The sequence below is a fragment of the Phocoena sinus genome, chromosome 7 (genome assembly GCF_008692025.1).
Source record: "Phocoena sinus isolate mPhoSin1 chromosome 7, mPhoSin1.pri, whole genome shotgun sequence".
Classification (NCBI taxonomy): domain Eukaryota; kingdom Metazoa; phylum Chordata; class Mammalia; order Artiodactyla; family Phocoenidae; genus Phocoena; species Phocoena sinus.
Window position 1 is genome coordinate 38,159,387 of NC_045769.1, and position 24,312 is coordinate 38,183,698.

At 39.6% G+C, this 24,312-nt stretch overlaps 1 protein-coding gene and 1 long non-coding RNA gene across 4 annotated transcripts; one reads left to right on the forward strand and one right to left on the reverse strand.

The window, feature by feature from the left end:
- The first annotated feature begins 5,612 nt into the window (after positions 1-5,612).
- LOC116756827 lies at positions 5,613-17,960 on the forward strand. Its single transcript, XR_004350762.1, has 2 exons — positions 5,613-5,656; positions 17,574-17,960. It is a non-coding gene; the product is annotated as an uncharacterized LOC116756827 (long non-coding RNA).
- On the reverse strand, positions 6,048-24,187 carry COQ10B (coenzyme Q10B). Of its 3 annotated transcripts, none has more exons than XM_032637808.1 (5): positions 23,888-24,187; positions 18,750-18,899; positions 13,779-13,971; positions 9,031-9,132; positions 6,048-7,150 (listed from the first exon to the last, which is right to left on the reverse strand). In XM_032637808.1, the coding sequence occupies exons 1-5, from the start codon at positions 24,007-24,009 to the stop codon at positions 6,983-6,985; spliced, it is 735 nt and encodes a 244-aa protein (XP_032493699.1). In that variant the 5' UTR covers positions 24,010-24,187; the 3' UTR covers positions 6,048-6,982. The 3 variants fall into 3 exon arrangements, with proteins under 3 accessions (XP_032493699.1, XP_032493698.1, XP_032493700.1); XM_032637807.1 differs by having other exon boundaries at positions 6,048-7,883; XM_032637809.1 differs by lacking the exon at positions 18,750-18,899 and having other exon boundaries at positions 23,888-24,073.
- Positions 24,188-24,312: the final 125 nt, after the last annotated feature.

The window sequence follows — 24,312 nt, forward strand, 5'->3', positions numbered from 1 at the left end:
GTAATTGACACAAAGTCTCAGAGCTATTAAGTGGTAGACCCCAGATTTGAACCAGGGTTTAATTGAAGAGCTTAAACCAAAGAACAAGCCTGGAATGAACCCCTAAGCCAGGATCTAGGCAATTTAAAAAAACCCGAAAGCTGCAGCCAGAGAAATCAATACAGATAAATGGGGCAATTCCCTTTTCCCTTTGACTAGAATAACTGCACAAGGTGATGGCAGTTTTGGAGAGATGATAGAGAGGAGCAAGAATATCAAGGGTCAAGATGGTTCCTTCAAATACAATTTGGTCAAGACTAAAGATGCTAGTGACTAGGTGAGGAAGCAGGAATGGTAGATCTCAGGAAACCTGCACTCATGGAAATCCCTTGGGAAACCACACAAAATAACAATATAATGTCCAGGCCCCAGTTGCCTTGCTGTGAAAGCAAGAAGTATTTATTTGAACAGCACAGTCTTTTCAAGGCAAAACTTTTGCAGGAGTGTGTTACAAATCTATGAGCCTGAGAGAGAAAAGGGGCATGAAGGGGACACAAACACACCCAATATTTAGCCCTGACCATGGAGGTTAACTTTTATAAAGACAGCCGGATCTGCTTTAAAAATGGATAAAGGAGTAATCAAGGAAAAAGGAATGCCACTATGAAGTCAGATCGTGCTATTTCAGGAAAAGAGTTGAGAAAATAGATTTTTTCGACTGCAATCTGGGCAGTTCCAGGTAGGCTTAAGTGTTAAGAGAATCTCAAACCTAAAACACGTCTTGGGGCACATGACTAGAGGTATCTCTCCGGTCCTTGCAAACAAGAGCATCTCTGAACTGATTCTCGAACTGGGTTAAATATAAGGGACTGTCTATATTGGAGTAAGTGGTTGATGAAACCAAAAATTTTAAGAAAAATGGAGTATAGTAACTACCGAATTGAAGATAATCATGGTGAATTTAGTAGCCTTCAAAGATCTCTATCTTTGAGGAATTCCCTGGTGGTCCAGTGGTTAGGACTCAGCGCTTTCACTGCAGGGGCCTGGTTCAATTCCTGGTCGGGGAACTAAGATCCTGCAAGCCGCAACACGCAGCCAAAGAAAAAAGATCTCTATCTTTGTCACCAAAAAATGGCCTAACGATATCATTGACAGCATTGGTGCCCATCACCAATTCCTGGGCATATCCATAGCACCTGATTTTTGTCTCTAATACTGGTTTCCACCAAACGGGAATAGGATTCTTTGAATAGCAGTGGAGTCCATGCCTTGGGACAGAAAAAAAATCAGGATGAATCTGGAACACCCTGTCGCTGCCTGACAGCAAGAATACTTTCAAAAATATCCAGGGCAGTTTTTTTTTGTTTTTAAACTAACCCAAAGGGTTTCCACTGGCCAAGTTAGGACATTTTGAGTGTCAGTAATAACAAATAATGATAGTGAATTAGAACAAAGCCAGGAGTTCATGATGATATTCAAAAGAAGGAAGTGAATGTGAAGACTAGAAAAAGATACTTCCAATATAAACTAGTGAATATTGTATGTTTAATGCCCTACTGATGTTACGAAGCCAGAATATATAAGTATGTACCTGCTTATAAAGTATAGATTATATTCGTGTTTCTATACAAGTAAAGACAGGAAGGAGTAAAATAATAGTGAGAGAACCAAAGAAAGAAAGTAGGAACTGAACCAAGGGTAGGAAGAACGAGCGGTATTGGTAGTCTCATATCATAATCAGTAGAAGGGGAGTCCAGTAACCAACTAGCACTGGTCATGAATAATCAAATGAAAGAACATCCAAAAATGGGTTTTAAGATAATAAATTTTCCAAATTCCCCAGAATTTAAAATTTGAAGTTAACCTCCCAAAGAATGAAACATTGGAGCTGAACTCAAGAACCTCATGAATGTTGATACATTCATGAAACATTTTCTATTTATACTGACAAATCGGGTCAAAATATCACAACACAAGTTAGGTACTGACAACCACACAAAACTTGAAGAGTACTTCATTTCCAGGAAAGATACCAAGTTTCTAAGCATTAAAGTCTCTGAAACACAAAGGATGTAAGAACCTCATGATGTAACAAGTTTTGATACAAAAAGGATAAACAACAAGGTCCTATTGTATAGCACACAGAACTATATTCAATATCTTATGATTACGCCATAATGTAAAAGAACATTAAAAAAAAGAATGTGTATGTATATATGTGTGTGTGTATATATATATATATATATAACTGAATCACTTTTGCTGTACAGCAGTAATTAACACAGCATTGTAAATCAACTATACTTCAATTAAAAAAAAACCAGAATTCCCTGGTGGTCCAGTGGTTAGGACACCTTGCTTTCACTGCCGAGGGCCAGGGTTCCATCCCTGGTTGGGGAGCTAAGATCCCACAAGCCACGTGGCACAGCCAAAAAACAAACAAAAAAAGAAGGGACTCACCCTAAGATTCAAGGCTCAGAATCACATTGGCCTGTGCTGCCAGGTTACACATCCCCACCAAGAATCTAACAGTCGGTTACCAACATCCTGCAACCTCAGCTGGTCTAAGATGGTGTCTTCTTGAGTCTAATATACTGAATGTCCAGAAGGATATAAAAAACTCTCAAACAGGCAACCTCAGGAGAAATAGAAATAATAAATATAAGAAGCTGAAATAGTAACACTCATATCATTTATGTGTAAATATTATTACTATATCATTATAACTGTGGGGTTTTCTGTCTCAACACGTTTAAGACATTCAAGAGAATCTGATATATTGAATTTGCAATTTTAATTAAATGCAATTTTAATTAATTAGAAGTCTTTGAATCTATAATATTTAAATGTTCAGGGAAATTTATTTTAATTTCATACACTCAGATTGATCAGTTATGTAAGCAGTATGTGAATATCTGTTTAATTTTAAAAGAAATTTCATTAATAAATTCATAGATTAATAAATTAGACATTAAACAAGGTACAAATAAAAGTATTTTACCCCTTGCTGCAAAGCCCCTCTGACATTTAAAAAAACAACAAACTCAAAGAATGGTCCTTACCAACACGTAAGGAATTCCAGGGCAACTGAGGGGAAGGAGTAGATGAGGGATATCAGTGGATCTATAGGAAGTTAGAAAGTTGATGGAAAAGTGATGTGACTTAGAGTTGATATAATTATAACCTAAGAACCTGAAGAAGGAATACAAGAAACAAGGTACTTAGTACCACAGAACTTCCCCAGAGATTTAGCATTTGGACTCATTGGATACTGGGAGTCTAGGGAATCAGGTAAGGCCAAGTGTGGGAGTGGAAACGAGGGTGAAATTAGCTGAAGGATTACTGAGATATTGGACTCCTAGGTCTCCTCCCGTTTCCCACACCACCAGGTAACTATTGCCTACAGTTAATTCTCTGTGGAAATTGAATAGGAATGAACCTCAGCCTGGGACACCAGAAAGAGCAGAGAGCTGGGGTAAGAGAGGGACCTAAAAGATTAAGGGAAAGCCTACATTCCAAACTGTGAGACCCTCAGTCCCTTACTAAACTTTCAGAATGCCAACAGCCAGGCATTATTTCTACTCCATCTGTCCCTCTTCCTATTCCCAGCCCCATATTTCTCTAGGGCAAGAGATAGAATCCTTATGTAGGAAAACTGAAAAAAGACCTCTAGATTCTGTCATCTGGGGAGTCTGCCAGTGAAAAGGCTGGCTCACCCGGTCACCTCACAGTGAAACTCACCAGTCAATATGCCCCCTCTTAATTCCAGTAAACCGTATAGTAACTTGCCTTCAAATATTAACGGACAAACAAGAACCATTAGACAGTTGAGGAAGCCTTCAATGTGAGAATAGCAAAACCCAGAAGGGGCCTAAGGGAAACTTAGTATCTTAAGAAAGATGAGAGCTTGTTTCCTTAAAAGAAGAAAGCTATGAAATAAAGGAACAATTAGAAAACAAACCAAAAAAATCTTGGAAATTAAAACTATGGCAAATATAAAATTAACTGAAAGGTCTGAAAGACAGAATTGAAGAAATCTAAAAGGCAGAAGAAAAACAGATGGAAAATAGGAGGAAAGAAGATACAGATTTAATACAAGAAATAAAATGTCTAAATACTCAGGAATTCCTGAATTAAAGAACCAGAGAATATGGATAGGAGGAAATTATCAAACAAATAATTGAAGGAAATTCCCCAGGACTCAAAGAAATGAGCCTGTGACTGAAAGGATCTGTAAGTTGCCCTGGACAATTAATAAAAGACAGGGCAACACGACTGATCAGCATGCATTTCCAGACTACCCAAGTTAAAGAGTAGATTTTAAAAGCTTCTAGAGACCAAAAAAAGGATGCTAAAACGAAGTACTGGTTATAAGAATGGCATCAGACTTCTCAAGAGCAGCACCAGATGCCAGAATACAATGAAGTCAGATTTTCAAATTATGGGGGATGGGAGGGATTATTTTTAATGTGGCGTTCTATACTCAATCAAGTGTGAATATAAAACAATGACATCTTCAGATACTCAGGGATTCTAAAAATTTAGCTCCCATTCGCCCTTTCTTAGGAAGCCACTAGAGGATTTCCTCAGCATTTTGAGAGTTAAAAAATAAAAAGGAAGCCAAAGATCCAGGAAATAGGAACCCCAAGAAGAGAGAGGTGAAGGGAAATCCTAGGATGATTAGGGAATTACACTTGCACAAAAGCAACAGCGTGGAGAGCAACCAGTTCAGATTGGAGAAGGATGAAAGGGCGGCTGCAAGTAACTGAATACCTAACTCTAAGTGACTTAGACACTCGAGGTCTGTTATCTCATGTAACCAGAAGTGCCCACTACAAGGTTGGTTCATTCAACCCTTGATGTTAGGGTTCTGAATTGGCTTTTCTGGAATCATTGCCTCTTCCCTTTTTGTGAAAAGATGGCAGATGTAGCTGCAAACTTCACATCCTCACGCAACCAGGCAAAAACCAAGGAAGAGAAGTTTCTCTTCCAAGTTTCTTTCCACAGAGATAAAAATCTTATCTATCAAGTCCTATCCCATCAGTCTTCCCCTCAGATTTCACTGACCAGATGCCAATTCAAGAGGTTTATAAAGGTGGTGGTGTTTTCCCTCTTAAGATATGGAAAGCACAGATGCCAAATTTTAAGTCCACAGGTCACAGACTTCAGAGCAAACACAAGGGCATACATATTTGAGCCAGAATGCATGGGTTTGTCTCTACCACTTACCAAGACTTGTGTTCTGACAATACTTGGGGAACCTCATGGGTCAAAGGGATGGCTAGGTCAAGGCAATATTTGGGCATTCCTGGGTTCCCTAACCAAAAATACCATGTACATACTATCATACCAGTCCAGTTACACCCAACCACTAAGTTAGATTCTAAACCTAAGTCTACTTATGGCACTTTAAGAATAGTGGTAAAGTACAAATTCTTATTTCCATTAAAAGTGTAGTAATACTGTACAGGGAAAAAGAGAAAATATCTGGGGTCTTATCTTTGCCACTTAAAAAAAAAACTTTGTTTTTTAAAAGGTGCATAATTTTTTTTTTCTTTTTTTGGCTGTGCCGCTCAGCACACGGGATCTTAATTCCCTGACCGGGGACCAAACCCACGCCCCCTTGCAGTGGAAGCGCGGAGTCTCAACCACTGGACCGCCAGGGAAGTCCCCAAAGGTACATAATTATATACAAACTACTTATGCTCTGGGAAGATACCTCATTTATACGTGGAAAAATACTTTACCTGTGTGAAGGCATAATCAAGCTCCATGTGAGTAGACTGTAAGAATCCTTCACCACTGTATACCCACCATGTGGCAGAGAGCAGCTACTCACAACAGATTTACTGAACAAATTGATGCAAACACGCATTCGTGTAGGGAACGAACTAGTAAGTTCCCTTGCTGATCTGAGGAAACAAGGGAAGGGTAATTAATGCCAGAGGGTTGTTGGGTATGGAATGAAGGAAGGGAAGGGAATCAATATTGATTAAAGGAAGACTGAATTTTGCCCAGATTTTTTTCTGTGAAAGTATTTTAAGACATTTCAATAACCAAAATAACTGTACAAAAAATAAACAAATTAACTTTATTAAGTTACCACTTCAGTCCTTACATTGATTTGTTTACAAAAATATCAGTTTGAAATGCATTACTGAAAGTGAGTACACACAATAAATAGAAAATAAGGATGCATGGTGCTGGAGACATCTCAACCAACTTATCTTCATCTACTGCCCACTGCTGTAGACAAAATTGGACACCAACTTATTATCCTCATGTACTGCCCACTGCTGTAGACAAAATTTGACACGCAAACAGCATTTTTGAAAGAGCAGTAGAAGTACCGAGGAGAGGGCTGCAAACTATGAGAAAAGTAGCTTAAAACTCTGGACCACTCACCAAAAAAAAAAAAAAAATCACTATCTGGAAGCTAACCTCAGTATAACAGCGAATTATCTACTACTACCCACAAGAACAATTTAAAAATAAGAAAAGTGCCAGGGAACCTTCATTAACAGTATTTTTAAGTCAAAGTTTTTACTTTAAACATCTGATGATTACTCAAATATTCTAAGCCATGAGGCAGACCCTAAGACAATAAGTTATAAATAGTCTGAATTTAATAACTTAAAAGTGATATGGTTAATATAATACACACTGCATGAGTATCTCAACCAACCTCTTTCAGGTGAGGTGATAACTAAAAGGTTTAAATTTACAGTTTCAATTTCTGTTCAGAAGAGTGATGTCAGTATTCTAGCAATAGTGATGACATCCCATTACTGTAAATATGCTAATATACATATTACTCTGAATTACACTTGATTGAATTCTATGTACACGTGGTTCCATATTCCAAGTGCAAATTTTCAGTGGTACGGGTTTATAATCAAAGCCGGTTTGACAACTGCTTTCTGACTTCTGAAAGCAAATGATGAAAGTACTTCCTAAAAGTGAATAAACTAGTTACAAGTAGGTGACCATTTCCTTTTTCTCTTTACGTGTGATGAACTTCATGAAGCATTAATTCCCGAGGTATATTTGTTTCTGGACCATACAGCTTACATGCTCTTCTTTCAAAGGCAGCTACCATCTGCTTTACAACTTCATCGAAAAACAATGTGGCAAGCTGAGAGTGTAGAAGTGAGCGAAATTCAAAAGAAATCTGTAGGAAAATGTTAATAATTATTTTAGAAAGATCTTTCTTTTACTAAATCTCCACTTAGGGTAATGGTGTTCACACTGTGAAATGTGTTACTTGGCCCAGTACCTAAGGCAGAGCTCTATGGGTCTATCTAGATGAGATTTTAACATCCCTCAGAAGAGGGAGATTTGTTTACTGCAGTAAGCACAACAACGGCTAAACAATAAGCTTAAGTAAACAAGGCCAATGAATCTCATTTTGGGGCAAAGAGTCTGCTTTTATTAAGTTAAAAAAACCTGGAAGAAAGCTTTGCTAAATACCATGTTTATCACTTTGCCTTCTTATTAATATGCCCCTTTTCGAGCTACCTTACTTCCCAAAAGTAAATAAGGGAAGTGATCCTTTTGATATGGTATTCCCATGAGAAGTAGTAGCAGAAAGATGAGATTAACCCACAAAATAGATGGTGAAGGTGGTTCAATCTTAAAGTAGACAATGATTTAGAACTAACTTTATATCCCCTCAAGACAGAATTCAAGGCAACCCAGTTTAAGAAATAATATCTTGGGCTCCCCTGGTGGCGCAGTGGTTGAGAGTCCGCCTGCCGATGCAGGGGACACGGGTTCGTGCCCCGGTCCGGGAAGATCCCACATGCCGCGGAGCGGCTGGGCCCGTGAGCCATGGCCGCCGAGCCTGCGCGTCCGGAGCCTGTGCTCCGCGACGGGAGAGGCCACGACAGTGAGAGGCCCGCGTACTACAAAAAAAAAAAAAAAAAAAAAAAAGAAATAATATCTTAAGGACCTTAAATATCCATTAACTTCTGAATGTTTTAATTTTAAAATAATTTGATTTATAAAAAAGTTGCAAAAACAGTACTAAGATTTCTCATACACCCATCACCCAGATTCTCCTATTCCAATGTCTTATATAATCACAGTACAATTAAAACCAAGAAATTAACAGAGGGAGTTAATATTACTAGATAATAATGCTATTATCTAATCTAGAGAGGTTTCATTCAAATTTCCCCAACTGTCGCATTTTCAATTTTGCAATGAAAGCAACTTAAGAGCTGAGAATAGCATACAGTAATTTACTCAAAATTATAACCATTTCTTCTTAAAATATTTATTTGGTTGGTTGGTTGTGCTGGGTGTTAGCTGAGGCTTGCAGGCTCGTTAGTTGTGGCACGTGAACCCTTAGTTGCGTGTGTCTTATAATCTATGGACTTGTAAAAATTAGAAAATAGAGAAGGGATGACTATTCAAGGTTTCAAGGAATGAAATAGAAAAAGAGAAAGGGTCATTAGCATTCTTTTCTTTTTTTTGGCCACGTCGCACAGCATGAAGGATCTCAGTTCCCCAACCAGGGATCGAGCCTGTGTTCCCTGCAGTAGAAGCACAGAGTCCTAACTACTGGACTGCTAGGGAATTCCCCTAGCATTTTTTCTTATAAAATTAGTGCAGGGCTTCCCTGGTGGCGCAGTGGTTGAGAGTCCGCCTGCCGATGCAGGGGACACGGGTTCGTGCCCCGGTCTGGGAGGATCCCACATGCCGCGGAGCGGCTGGGCCCGTGAGCCATGGCCGCTGAGCCTGCGCGTCCGGAGCCTGTCCTCCGCAACGGGAGAGGCCACAACAGTGAGAGGCCCGCGTAACGCATAAAAAAAAAAAAAAAAAAAAAAAAAAAAAAAAAAAAAAAAATTAGTGCAAAAAAAAAAAAAAGTGCAGAAAAAGGTATTCAATACTCAGGAATTTGAGATTTTTTAAAAAATGTCTTTCAGTAATTGCTATGCACGTAGGTTATTAATTATGACATCTGGGTTCTAATAAAAATGGATTACTCCTTCTTTACCAACTTCACCTGATGTTTGGAACAAATAGAGGGCTTTATGAGAGACTTACTGAAAAATCCAAAGTACAAGTTCTTGGGTAGCCAGGAAGACCTGGGCTAAAACGCCATACAGTCTCCAAATGATTGAAGAGCTTCCCATCAGTACAGGATGCCTAGAACAAAATGAAAAAAATAAAACCACAGTTAAAATACCATTTGGATTGTGTCCAGAATCTACAACTGAAGATGATTTCTTTGAGAAGTAAATATTTTTATAGGTCAGACCACAGGTGTGGTCTCATTGTTAGCTTGGTACTAGGAAGTGATCTCTGGCCAATATAAGCCATTTTCCTTTCTCCTGGGATCCCCAAGATTGCCACTTGGTACATCTCATTGTTAGCTTGGTACTAGGAAGTGATCTCTGGCCAATATAAGCCATTTTCCTTTCTCCTGGGATCCCCAAGATTGCCACTTGTTCTCTTCCACTGCTGTCACCCACTGTGCTACTTAGAGTTCTCCTCCCACAACAAAACAGGGAGTGACTACCTGGAAGTTTATTTCCAGCTCTGCCACTTATAAGTGATCCTGAACAAGTTAATTCCCTGTACTGTATTTCCTTAATCTGTAAAATGAGTATAATGCCTGTCTTATACCATCAGTACGAGATGGCTAAATTTAACATTTGTAAGGCATTTGGCACAGATCCCTAGAACAATTCTATAATTCTTCTTTGCAACTCAAAGATTTTCTATCAATCACATTCAGTCTTTCCCTAACTCATTATTCTTTATTTCTAGAGGCCTCTATGGTTCCAGTTTTCCTGAAAGTGTGGCCCTGACCCTTGTCCCTGACCCACTGCTTTCTGACCTCTCTTCTGTGCTCATGTTTATTTTACATGTGTGTGTACACACTGAAACATAATACACAGTAATACTGTGTGCAGTGCATCCTGACATTTCCCATTCTATATCATTAAAAAATGTTGGTTGAGACCCATTAAAGAGTTGCCTCCTGCAGTGTGAAAAACGGTGGCCAGAACCATAGTTACTAGTCCATTGTTAGAACATGTTATGACCTTGAATGAAGTTCAGTTTCAGGGCTTCCCTGGTGGCGCGGTGGTTGAGAGTCCGCCTGCCGATGCAGGGGACACGAGTTCGTGCCCCGGTCTGGGAAGATCCCACACGCTGCGGAGCGGTTGGGCCCGTGAGCCATGGCCGCTGAGCCTGCACGTCCGGAGCCAGTGCTCCGCAACGGGAGAGGCCACACAGTGAGAGGCCCGCATACCGCAAAACAAACAAACAAAAAAACTTTAAAGAAGTTCAGTTTCTTTATTTACTATCCTAAGATGCCATCTGGGCCTTATTATACTAGTAGACAATTGACCTCAAGAATATCTATCACCTTCCCTCAGAAGCAGGCTGTTTTTTCAAATTCTTGTTTCAGTCTACACTCCCCTCCTCAATTAAGCCTTAAGTTTTCAGCAATTCTGGCAAATCCTGGGGCCGATAAATGATCAAGCCCCTCTACCCCCTTTCTTTTGGGTAAGTTATCCCCCTCAAGAATTTAGACTGTCCCTCTCCTGAGGCTATACACTACAAAATATATTGCAAAATAAGGACCTGCGTAGGTAAACTCTGTTTCCCCCAAGTAAACAGTCATTTTTTCTCCCATAGCTATAGCCTACCTAAACACAGAATATAGGATTATTTCTCTGACTATATCTGGATGTCTCTAAAGATGGTTCAAACTGGGGGCTAAAGAGCTAAAAATCCATTTGCAGTTTATTCCTCACTTCCTCTTCATCTAAACCCTTTTGAATTAATTATCAGATGGTAACACGGTAGAATCATTATAAACTGCATCCATACTAAAATGCGTTTAAAAAGATATGCTCTATTTACACATTTATAAAAAGAACATATTATTTTAATTTTTAATATGGAAACCAGTGAATGTTTTAAAACTTATTTAGACACGATAAAATAAGTCATTAAAATACTACTTTAATAGCTGATATGCTAAGTCACTGGGGAGAAGTAAAAATTTTCTTCAAAGACTTTGGCTTTATATATAGTTCAATAATGGCCATCCAATTTTTAAAACCATCAAAAGTCTATAATAAAACCGTATTGTTTCAGTTATCCAACTTCGTTTATTTACTTTTTTTGTTTTTGGCCATGCCTCACAGCTTGTGAGATCTTAGTTCCCCAACCAGGGATCAAACCCATGCCCCCTGCGGTGGAAGCCTGGAGTCTTAACCATTGGACCACCAGGGAAGCCCCTGTTTATTTACTTTTATTTTTAATTTTTTTAAACTTTTTAAATTACCCAACTGTAAGATAATGCATTCCACCTTTCTTTACAACCACATAAGCAGCTTATAGGAAATTTAATAGTGAAGGAGAAACAGCTGTTAGGAATAATCACTATAATATAGCACCTTCCTCTGACCACTTTTTCACAAAATGTGGCAGTGCTATACTCATATCAATAATCCAGCTCAAGGACCCATGGATTTTTACTGGTTTTTTTTGATGTTGGGGGTAGGAGTTTATTAATTAATTTATTTATTTTTGCTGTGTTGGGTCTTCGTTTCTGTGCGAGGGCTTTCTCTAGTTGTGGCAAGCGGGGGCCACTCTTCATTGCGGTGCGCGGGCCTCTCACATTGCGGAGCACAGGCTCCAGATGCGCAGGCTCAGCAGTTGTGGCTAACGGGCCTAGTTGCTCCGCGGCATGTGGGATCCTCCCAGACTATTGGTACGTTTTGATAGGGACAATACTGCCAAAGATCTCATTCCTAACAGAGATACTGAACATAGTAAGAAGGTTTCTGGCCATTACAGATTCAGGTAGACTAGAATCACTGACATGTTAAGTCACAGGCACATTTGGGGCAGCTAATAATTCACAGAAAATGTCACATGGCTTCTGCTGCTTCCTCAGTTATAATAATTTTTATTATATGTCACATATGTGTATCAGGTATTAAAATCCAGAACCTGAACCCAGGGAAAATTGAAAGCTGAACATAGAGAGTTGTGTGTTATTCTCAAATATGTCTTTAAACAATAAACTAGCACACTAAGTGAGACAGCTTATTTTAATGGAAAAATAGTTTTGGAATCAGACACACACAGTATGAATTTGTGTAGGGCTCTTAATTTCCCTAAGCCTCATAAAATTGAGATAGCAATGACTATCTAATACATATTATTATAATAAAAAAAAATAGTTTCCTCCCTCCTTGGCAGTGTTAAAAGTTACTGAAATTATTATGAACATCTGTGGATCTACAATAACCCAAGAACACAGTAGTGAGAACTTCATAAACAAAGAGGCCTCATGACTCCTGTCATTGTAGTACTGGTGCTGAGGATACAGAGATGAAAAAGAGGATCTCCCATTCTCTCAAGTAGCTCGATTTTGTCAAGCAGAAATACAAATGAAGAAAGAAATTACACTACAGAGTGATAAGAGAAATAAATAAAGCACGTGCAAAGCCCAGAGGAATCACCGAGGTAGAACTAGTCATCTATATGAAAGGAAAGGGAGAAAGCAGGTTGGAATTTGAAAGATTAACAGGCAAGGAATTTCCATTATAGGTAAAAGAGGGAACAATATGCAAAGGCACAGGGCTGTGGAATAAGCACTATATGGTTCATTCATGGAAGCCAGGGAAGGGAAGAAAGCCAGGAGGAGAAAATGAGACTTTAGAGTTCTTTTAGTTAGATGCAGGATATGTTAAGATCTAAGTTATGAGAGTATGAATGGTAAGAGACTGAGGTCAGGGGACTCAATTTTAAGATTACAGAGATATTTGCTGCTGTCAGACAGACTAGAGTCTTGGCTGTGTAACCTCATCTAACTCTTCTAGGCCTTAGTGTACTCAACTATAAGATGAAGAATATAATTTGCATCTCAAAGGGCTGTTGTGAAGAGTAATTCAAGTAAAGCACTATAAAGAGCTCAATATGTTAGCTATTTTAAGTGTAGCATAGTAGGTGAAAACTCCAAAACTATGAGGCAAACAGGTGAAAACAGTCGTAATAACGACAGAGTCCCACAGTGGGGCACAGTCTTTTAAGTGGAGTTGAAGTTTTGAGATTGCGACTAGGATGGACTCCAAGGTCTTAGCTTCACTGGACAGTATACTGTTTCTGGTATGAGAGTTGCTCCTCCTCAATGCCTGACAAAGAGGTGACGAAGGAATTTAGCTCTGGCCAATTACCAAGAAATGATACCACCACTAAATCCTGTGAGCACAAAACAATTCAGCTTTGAAAGTCTTTGGTCATCACATCTAGAAATTCAAAAGAAATGGGCATTACTCTATGGAATTCTTTTCTAAATGTGTACCCTCCTCTGAGAAGAGTAAGATGCTTAATATATGCAGGCAACAACACTTGGCATTTCAGTACCTGGTACATGGCAGGATGACTTCAATAATGTTTACGTTCTCCACATTTATATCTTTTCTACCTTTCTGCATCCTCTCACCACTTTCCCTTCCTTAACTTAAGAAAAAGTAGTGCAAGTATTAAAACATTTCTCACTTGTGCGGCCAAATCCTTCCTGTGGGTCAATAGTCCTCAACAGAAGGACAAAAGAAAAAGCTTCTAATTTCCATGTTCTAGTTAAATTTCTATTTGGAAAGAATAATGCTAATATTGTGTAAAATAACATGACTTAAGAGATATAATAGTTTGTTTTTTCCCTCCTCCTATTAGTTTAGGGAGGTCTTCTTAATGCTATTATACTTTAACCCATTTAACATAATATTTGAGGAATATTTAAAAACAACAAAAAACAAAACCATTACCTTTACCAAATGTGGTTTCACCAAGGTTACCACTGATGTATAGCGCTCCAATACAGGTGGAAACCCAATTTCTAATCGTGTTTTGCAGTATCCAGATCTCCTTGATATTACATCTGATTTTTTGCACCAAGGAACAAAATGCTTGTAATCCTCCATTCCTGATACTACATCATACATTTCCTGCATAGAATATCTTTAAAAAAAAAAGGAGAGGTGTTAACTGCATCTATTTATATGGTATATGTACACTTTAAGTTGAATATGAATAAGGTTTACTATGTATGAGGCAATAAATCATTTGGCACACACTCATAGAACCACACTCTGGGATGAATGTCTTTAAAACACAGAAAATAAAAGGATAAAAGGGAGCTAGGGCTTCCCTGGTGGCGCAGTGGTTGAGCGTCTGCCTGCCAATGCAGGGGACGCAGGTTCGTGCCCCGGTCAGGGAAGATCCCACATGCCGCGGAGCGGCTGGGCCCGTGAGCCATGGCCGCTGAGCCTGTGCGTCTGGAGCCTGTGCCCCACAATGGGAGAGGCCACAACAGTGAGAGGCCCGCGTACCGCAAAAAAAAAAAAAGGGAGCTAAACATATGTCTATGGCAGAGCTTACAATGTGGCAGACCACAGGTTGAATCTGGCTTGCAGATATGGTTTTTAAAATTTTAATTAGTAACCAGCATTTAAAAACTGAGACTTTGAGAGAAAAAAACTAGAAGCAACCTAAATGTTTATTTGGTTGATAAACATTAATAATTGCTTAATAATAAATGGTTGATGAATTATGGTACACTCATACTGTGGGACTCTATCAGTTATCTAAAGGGATTAAGATCAGATGTACAGTTGACCCTTGAGCAACACAGGTTTGAATTGTGTGGGTCCACTTATACACAAAGTTTTTTCAGTAAATTTAGTACCTGTATTTTCATTTTGCCGATCTTTAAATTAAATGTGAGGGAAAGTTTGTGTTCAATTAGAGATCACAATATGTGGAATCAAAAAAACTAGGGTTTGAGTCTTGATTTTATTTTATTTTATTTTATTTTTTTTTAATAAATTTATTTATTTATTTATTTATTTTTGGCTGTGTTGGGTCTTCATTTCTGTGTGAGGGCTTTCTCTAGTTGCGGCGAGCAGGGGCCACTCTTCATCGCGGTGCGCAGGCCTCTCACTATCGTGGCCTCTCGTTGTGGAGCACAGGCTCCAGACGCACAGGCTCAGTAGTTGTGGCTCATGGGCCCAGTTGCTCCACGGCATGTGGGATCTTCCCAGACCAGGGCTTGAACCCGTGTCCCCTGCATTGGCAGGCAGATTCTCAACCACTGCGCCACCAGGGAAGCCCTTTATTTTATTTTTTGAGTCTTGATTTTATCCAAACTGTTTCATCAGCTTCCTGCCTTTGGGTGAGTCATTTAACAATTCCTCGTTTGGAGACAGAAATAGCAGTATGCAGATTTTTTTTACTGTGTGGGGGTCTGCACCCCCTAAACACCCCACTTTTCAAGGGTCAACCGTATACTTTAGAGCAAAGAGGTTTACAATATATTGCTATGTGAAAAAAGGCACACTAAAGCAGACAGGATATATATGATTCTATTATCTATTTGAGAAATATTTTAAGTGTATACTATATTTCCTCAATTTTAAACATTCGGGATTTTTTTCCTGAAAATAATTATGTTAATAGACTGTCTGTAATGAAAACACATTGAAAAAGTCCTAGAAGGATACAGATTAAACAATTACCAGTTGTTAATTCAGGAAAAAGAAGTAGGAGTAAAAATAGACTAAGTCTTTTAGTATACATATTTCTAAATTGTTAAGTTTTTATACAAGTATGTGATGATTTTGTAATTAAGAAAAGCATCTATTCTATACCACAAAAAAAGGAAACCTCTCATTCTTTTTATGAGCCAGCATAACATCTGCGAACCCAAGCCTCACAAAGCAATAAAAACCAAAATCTATAAACCCTCATCACCTGTGGCAAAACTTCTACATATCAGCAGATATAATAGAGCAATATATTTTTTAAAAAATACAACAATCAAATGCAACTCATTTAAGGATGTTTGGATGGTTTAATACTAAGAATTATATTATTATAACCATATTAATTAGTCAAAACAAAAATATTATATGATTCCCTCCATAGATAGTTAAATACCAGAAGCATTCCTATTAGAGTTAGAAATAAGACAAAGGTGCTGTATATCTTCATTGTTATCTGACATTTTTCTGAAAGTATGTCAAAATAATTAAATCAGAGCATGAAATATGAGGCACATGTGTGGAAAAGAATTAGGCAAAATTATAAATTGGCAGGTGATATGACTATCAAATCAGAAGCTAGTCAATTCAGAATTTAGTTATGTAGCCTGTTGAGAAATATATAAAAATTAATATCGTTCCTATACTAACAAGTAGAAAACAGTAGCATAGAAATGCAAAATACATAGAAATACAACAAAAAACCATCAGGGTTTAAATGAAAAACCAAACAACAAAAACATTGTGGATACAAGTAAAAGACAACTGAATGAGAACCAGACACATATAATTCTTGGTTATAAAGACTCATACTGTTAAAACATAATTCACCTCAAAATGATATAGTAAACAACCACATTCTAAAGTTTAAAAGGGTATTTTTGGAATATGACAGAATGAGTGTTTATACATATTTAATCTTTATGATCATGAAATGAGGCCCACAGCAGAGGGGGGGAAATAAACCTACCCTCCCCATGTTTTCAGACATTTGGAAATAAATGCCAAAATAAGTCCCATGAAGTATGAAACCTGGTAGCCTGGAAGCTAATTGTCATAAAAGTAGTCTGCACTGACTAAGAAAGCAGTATAGCATAGCAGTCAAGGGGATGGACTTTGTAGTCAGAAAGTACTGTGTTCAAATATCAACTCTAAAACATAGTAAGTCATGTGACCCTGGCTAGGCTGCTTAACCTCTCAACTTCATTTTCTTCATTCATAATTGAAAAATACCTGTACAGGTGGTTTTTTTTTTTTTTTAATATTTATTTCGCTGTCCAATCTTCATTGCGGCATGCAGGATCTTTCACTGCGGTGCTCCCTTGTGGCGTGCGGGTTTCTCTCTACTGTGGCATATGGGTTTTCTCTTCTCTAGTTGTGGTGCGGACTCCAGAGTGTGTGGGCTCTGTAGTTTGTGGTTGAGGCGCGCGAGCTCAGTAGTTGTGGTGGCGGGCTTAATTGCCCTGCCACATGTAGGATCTTAGTTCCCTGACCAGGGATCGAACCCATATCCCCTACATTGGAAGGTGGATTATTTACCACTGGACCACCAGGGAAGTCCCTACAGGGTTCTTTTAAGGGTTAAGTGAAATAGTTTTAGCATAATGCACAATGCTTACTAGGCACTTAATAAATGGTAGCTATTATGTGTTTATGTCAAATATGGGGGAAGACAGAGATCATTAGATAAGACCAATTTGTAATAAAAAGAATTTTAACACGAGAAAGAATAAGGAAGCAAGAAAGAATAAGTAAATATGGTGGGAAAAATAAGCTTAGGAGTCATGACACAACATAATCTCTCTGAGCTTCAGTTTCCTCATCTCTAAAATGGGAATAATACCTAGTTCACATGGCTATTGTGAGAATTAAATGAAACAATAAATATAGAGCCCCCAGCAGTGCCTGTCAAATGGCAAGTACACAGTAAAAGGAAGATGTTATATTTCTGATTCAAAAGGAAAGCAGACCAATTCACTATTTGATTTCTCATCCTTTTGTTGCCATGTCTCTTTTCAACAGATACCAGCTGATGCAAAGATGTCTACCTATCCAAGTATTTACACTTGCTTTATGTGGCATAACTGCTGGCCACCTGGAGGCTACAATTACATAGCTGTAACATGACTAGTTCTTGCGAATAATATCTGAGAGTAAGCACTGGGTGTCACTTCCAGACCAATATGATTAAGAACCACGTGTATCTTTTTAAGAGACTCTGAAGACTAAGGAATTACAAAAGTCACAAGTTGGATGGAGCCTGGCTTCCTGAATCACTACTCGAGGATTGCTGCCCATAGATTGGGAATACGCACTTCAACTTTACATGAGAAAGAAATAAACTTTTGGGTTTTACCTGTATGGTTGCTAGCATTACCTTAACTAATACAGTGACTATCCACTAATAACGGTCAATTATGTGACAAAAGTTATGAGTATGCCCAAAGTTCTTTACTGCAGAAAAATTAGAAGGGAAAAAGCAACTAAATAAAATGAATGAAAAGTACTTTTAGAAGAATTCATGTAATATTTAATGGCCTGTTGGGAATTAAGACCCCCTTGTAGAAATTCCCATATGAAGGACTGCTTGATTTCTGGTTTAGCAGATCTGCAGACTCTCTATACTCTGCTGTATATACCCCTAGAGGAGGGGCCAAACCTGGCCTGCTGCATGGCTCTGTAAATAAAATTTTATTAAAACACAGCCAGGCCCATTTATTACATATTGTCTATCGCTATTTTTGGGGTACAGTGACAGAGTTGAGTAGTTGCAACAGAGACAGTATGGTCCACAAACCTATTTACTAACTGGCCCTTTACAGAAAAGCTTGCCAACCTCTGCTCTAGATGGTAGGGGCCTCTTAGCATGTTTATATGTACTTACCTAGGTATGTGTGTATGTGAGGGAGCTATACAGACATATCTGGCTCAACATATCAGTAATGTTGCCACTATAAAAAAGAACAGTGTACAAAAAATGCAGGTCATAAACAGTCTAATTATTTCCTTTAAATGTCAAGATTTAAATCTATCCTATAGAGTTACCACATGACTACATTCAACAAATATTTATAAAACGGCAAGGGCTAGAAAATTAGAGCTTAGTCTGTAAGAAGAGAATCTAGAAAAAAAGAGGCATGATGTTCCATAGAAAATTGTGAACACGCTCTTTTAGTACAACTATTATTTTATACAAACCCTATAATTCTCCTCTCTGAATATTCTTTTCTTTTGTTTATTAATGGTGCAGCAATTCTGAAGAAAGTTCTTGCATATATCTCCTTAGGCAAAACTGAGGTATGTAGTGGAAGAGTTCTGCTCATCAGTATACCACAGGAAGCTAAATATCTAAAAAGACAAAAAGTACCTGATTGAGTAACACTGACAATTAAGAGAAAACACAAACTATAGAGATTGTAAAATAACAATCATACTTTAGAAGACTGTGCAACCTTAGAATAGTCCTGAAAAAATACACACACACACACACACACACACACACACACACACACGAAAGCTTCTAAAGCACCATAAAGAAACTAAAAAGGGACTTCCCTGGTGGCGCAGTGGTTAAGAATCTGCCTGCCATATATATGGAATCTAAAAAAAAAAAAAAAGTTCTGAAGAACCTAGGGGCAGGACAGGAATAAAGACGCAGTAGAGAATGGACTTGAGGACAGGGGGAAGGGGGAGGGTAAGCTGGGTCGAAGTGAGAGAGTGGCACAGACATATATATACAGTACCAAATGTAAAATAGATAGCTAGTGAGAAGCAGCCGCATAGCACAGGGAGATCAGCTCAGTGCTTTGTGACCAGCTAGAAGGGTGGGATAGGGAGTGTGGGAGGGAGGGAGATACAAGAGGGAGGGGATATGGGGACATATGTATACATATAGCTGATTCACTGTTATACAGCAGAAACTAACACACCATTGTAAAGCAATTATACTCCAATGAAGATGTTAATAAAAAAAGAATCTGCCTGCCAATGCAGGGGACATGGGTTTAAGCCTTGGTCCGGGAAGATCCCACATGCTGTGAAGCAACTAAGTCTGTGCACCACAACTACTGAGCCTGCACTCTAGAGCCCGTGAGCTACAACTACTGAGCCCACATGCCACAACTACTGAAGCCCATGCGCCTAGAGCCTGTGCTCCACAACAAGAGAAGCCACCGCCATGAGAAGTCCACACACCTCAACGAAGAGTAGCCCCCTCTTGCTGCAACTAGAGGAAGCCCACGCGCTGCAACTAAGACCCAACGCAGCCAAAAATAAATAAAATAAATAAATTTTATTTAAAAAAAAGAAACTAAAAATACCATCTTACAGTTATGGTTAGAAGCTTCTAACAGAAAAGGTATCTCTCCCAGAAGTTGGCTTTTAGTCTGCAGTCATGTTTTACAACGTATTCTTACCCTAGGCTTTCTAGGATATTCATCATCCATTTTTCAACTCATCTACTCAGCTTGTTTTCCCAGCTGGATCCACAGGGGTTTCCTTAATTTCTGATCTGCTCTATGAGATTTGAAATTAGGTCTTGCTCTCCCACTGGATATCTGGTGGCCCTGTCAGACCTGCTGCTCAGTTATCTTTTACCTTCCAATCTCCATTTCCATGTGTATATGTGAAAACATATGTCAAGGTAACTAGCATGTTAACTGTTTGGGTGCTTTGTAATACAGATGCCTGATATGCTTCTGTTCACCTAAATGTTTTCAGCCTTTATTCTAATAAGATTATTGCATAACTGTTTTACACTACTATTCGTGCATTATTAGTTCACATACTTATTGAGCGCCTATTCTGAGCTAGGCACTAGGGATATAATGGTGAATAAAACAAACATGAAGATTACATTCTAGTTGGGGATTCAAAAAAAAATCACTAAAATAGAAATGGGTGTGGGGAGATGTAATTAGGACCTTCTTTAGACAGGGTGGTCCAGGAAGTCCTCTGAGGTTGTATTTCATCTGAGAAATAATGGATAAGGAGTCATTAGCCATGCTAATAGATATGTATGTACATAATAAATACGTGTGCACATATATATAAAATCTCTCTCACACATACATGTGTGTATGTACGTGGGAGGAGAGGTAGATACAGAGCATTTCAGGTACTAGGGGAAGAGCGTGGCAGCATCCAGACACTAAAAAAGACTAACAGTGTAACAGCACTATAGCAAGCCGGGGGAGAGCACCATGAAATAATGTTAGAGAGACAGGTTGGAGCTGGATCATACTGGGGATTATTGGTGAGGATAAAGCAATTTGGAATTTATTCTCATTGAGATGTTCTTGAAGTGTTCCAAGTAAGAGAGCAACATTTCATTAAATTGCATCTTCATGTTACTTTTTAAAAGTGTAATGGAGTGGCCTGGTGAAATCTCATTTATCATATATGAAATTTGATTTATATAAGATATGATTTACATATAAATAAAATTTCTTTAAGGACACTGAGACCCTACAGTTTGGCTGGAAGAGAAAATCGAGTTAAAGAATGATTGAAGAAATTGGCGATATTCAGCCAGAAGATAAGAGGTGATACTTGAGACTATGGCTCCAAAAATACAAGAAAAAACTTTTGAACAATTAAAGCTGTTTATAAAAATTGGGTAGACTCATTCCAAAGGTAATGAAAGAAAGGTCAATGAAAATAGTTAAGCTAAATGCTTCATGACTATGGAAAAGAATCAAGCATATGAACTGTATGAATGAACTTAAGTCTCTTTTAAGATAGATTCATCTCCTAGAGAGAATAAGCGTGTCATGTGTTCCTAAAGATCTTTAAAAATATGATGTTATGTGAATTTTAAAGGCAGTGATAATATTTTTAAAAGCCTACTGTAATTTTTTTGAGTAAAGCTATAAAGTTTGCTTTAAAGTGGAATTATGCCAATAAAAGTGACTGACAGTTATTCTGCTGAATGAAGCAAAACAGTGGAAATAAAATAGGTAGGCAGGGACTTCCCTGGTGGCGCAGTAGTTAAGAATCCCCCTGCCGGGCTTCCCTGGTGGCGCAGTGTCTGAGAGTCCGCCTGCCGATGCAGGGGACATGGGTTCGTGCCCTGGTTCAGGAAGATCCCACATGCCGCGGAATGGCTGAGCCCGTGAGCCATGACCACTGAGCCTACGCGTCCGGAGCCTGTGCTCCGCAACAGGAGAGGCCACAACAGTGAGAGGCCCGCGTACCGCAAAAAAAAAAATAATAATAATCCCCCTGCCAGTGCAAGGGACACGGGTTCGAGCCCTGGTCCAGGATGATCCCACATGCCGTGGAGCAACTAAGCCTGTGCGCCACAACTACTGAGCCTGCGCTCTACAGCCCGACTGCCACAACTACTGAGCCCATGTGCCACAACTACTGAAGTCCGCACGCCTAGAGCCCGTGCTCCACAACAAGAGAAGCCACCACAAGGAGAAGCCCACACACCACAACGATGAGTAGCCCCCGCTCGCCGCAACTAGAGAAAGCCCGCGCGCAGCAATGAAGACGCAACACAGCCAAAAATAAATAAAATTTAAAAATTAATAATAATAATTAGGCAGTTAATTTAGCTTCCCCCTTAAAAAAAAAAGGACACAAAATATAATTTAGAATCTCTGGTAGCCACACAGATTATAAAAACCAAGCTTGGTGTTCAAAATGCCTAATCACCCATTTCCCTTCTAAGACATTCTTTAGATGTCTTTAACTGTTTTAACAGTTTTCTCTATTTCGCTTACTTTTCGTATAGATACCTTCTTATCTATTATTGGAAGCCACTTACGTGGCAGATACTATGCACAATTATGAACAATTTTCTGATAAATCAGACCAGAAAAAGCAGCATCTGAGATAAACATTTATTAAAAAAAAAAAGACCCTTGCTTCTGAAGAGATAAACTGGGTGTTTTGGAAACTTACTTTTCACTGTATATGGTTTTGAATTTTGTACCAGGTTCATGTAATACGGTCCCCCTATCCCCCGAAAAAGAAACACACAATCTGAGTACAATCATAAGGGAAATGCCTGTGTTTAAAGCAAGTTAACAGGCGTTTTCTGATCGGTCTGCATACTATGGTTACAATGCCCTGGACTGCCCATCTATTTTCACATATTATCAAGAACAATATATCTTCAACTGCAATACGAGAACCATACAATCGTATATATGGTTAAACCATGAAATAAAAACTGGACCAGATGAAGGACAGTTTTTTGGTCACTAATCTTCCAATACTACATCCCAAATACTCTACTACAATAAAGCCCAGAATCTATGTTAATGCTTCAGCCTTGCAATGAACTCGTAAACTCTCTCCCTCTTCATTATCATAAACAGTAAATATTTTATCCTGGAATTTAAGCCTTAATTTGATCACTAAAGCAATTTTTAGTTTTGTTTATTTGCAAGCCAGCATTTTATAAGAATAATACAAGCAGATCTAAAGCATGATACAGTATGTTCTGCTTAAAACTTTTTCAACCAATAAATGTCTAAAAGGATTTGGAGTTGGTTGGGTTGTTGGTATTTAAAAAAATTCTTCACTGAATCTAAATGTCCTGGAGCTCAACCAGATTTGTGCTTTCTCCCTCCACCCCGTAGTTTACAACTAAATTAATTTTAAACGTTAACTTTAATTTTCGAGCATAGTTTATTAAAATGGCAGTAATAAAAGGAGACTAAGTGATAGAAGTATGGAATCTTTCGTGTCTCCACCTCCATCACCTACCGAAAAAGAACCAACCAGGAAAATCGAAGGCAGACTCTGGTTCAAGGTTACAGGACTTCTAAGTTACAATGGCATGGAAAAAAATCCAAGTCCCCGGCTTCGGTTTAGTTTAGCAAGCACCAAAGGGCGGGGGCAAAGACCGCTACCAAAAACTGGGAAAGCACGTCTGGCCATCGGATACGCTGGGGGAACAAAGGGGGCCTTACTGCCAGGCCACAAACTCCCACACGCCCATCAATCCGCAAATCCTGCGCCGCCAAGTTATCACTTTCCGAGAGCAGCAGCCGTAGGCCATGGGGAGGAGGCCGGAAGAGCCAAAGGCACCCCCACCGAGTTGCTTTATCAGCTGCTTCAAAGTCGCTCAGCGGATGATTCACCGCCTCTCGCGGGGGCAGCGAATCACAAACACAAGACTGGGAGCCCGTGACAGGCCGGCGAGCCTCCGGCCAAGGGGGTGGGGGGAAACGCGCGGCCCTGAGAAGGCAGGAGACCCTTTCTCTCCAGAGACGCGGAAACGCATCCGGTCCGCCTGCCTCACCCCAAATGCCCCCAGTCCCCTTGCTCAGCAGGCCTGGGCTGAAAACTACCCTCGCCGCTGCGCCCCAGTTGTTCATTACCTGACGTTCCGCGCAGGCCCCTGCGCAGGAACCGGGGCTCCGGCCGCTGCCGCCGACTTCGGACGGCATCGCGAGATCACCTTTTTTAGGGCCCTCTGACCGGTCCGAGCTGCCATTATCATCTGACTAACACCGGTCGCCAGTAAGCCGGGACCAGGCCCACGGCACCGCCCTCCTCCGGCGGCCCTGGCCACCCGGCGCCGCCGCCATCCAGCCAATCGGCGGGCCCCCTGAGCGGTCAGACACGCCCCTTCTCTTTCCCCGATTGTGCAAAGCTGACGCACGCTCCCACTACCGCAGGGCCGACTGTAAATGCGTTCGTCATCCTGCCGGCCAATCAAAGGGAGCGCAGGGCCGCCTAGACGCACCCCTCTCCGCCGGCGGGTCTCCAGTTCCCGCCGCGCGCTCTGGCCCCTTACGTAAGA

Bases quoted from the DNA above. Each gene is read 5' to 3' on its own strand.
- COQ10B (XM_032637807.1), bottom strand. From the start codon at position 24,009: ATGATAATGGCAGCTCGGACCGGTCAGAGGGCCCTAAAAAAGGTGATC. The intron at 13,972-18,749 runs GTTTGTATAAAA...TTTTTTTTAAAG, and splicing joins TCAGAGAGGAGAATTATAGG to ATATTCTATGCAGGAAATGT. The intron at 9,133-13,778 runs GTAATGGTTTTG...ATTTTGTTCTAG, and splicing joins TGAAACCACATTTGGTAAAG to GCATCCTGTACTGATGGGAA.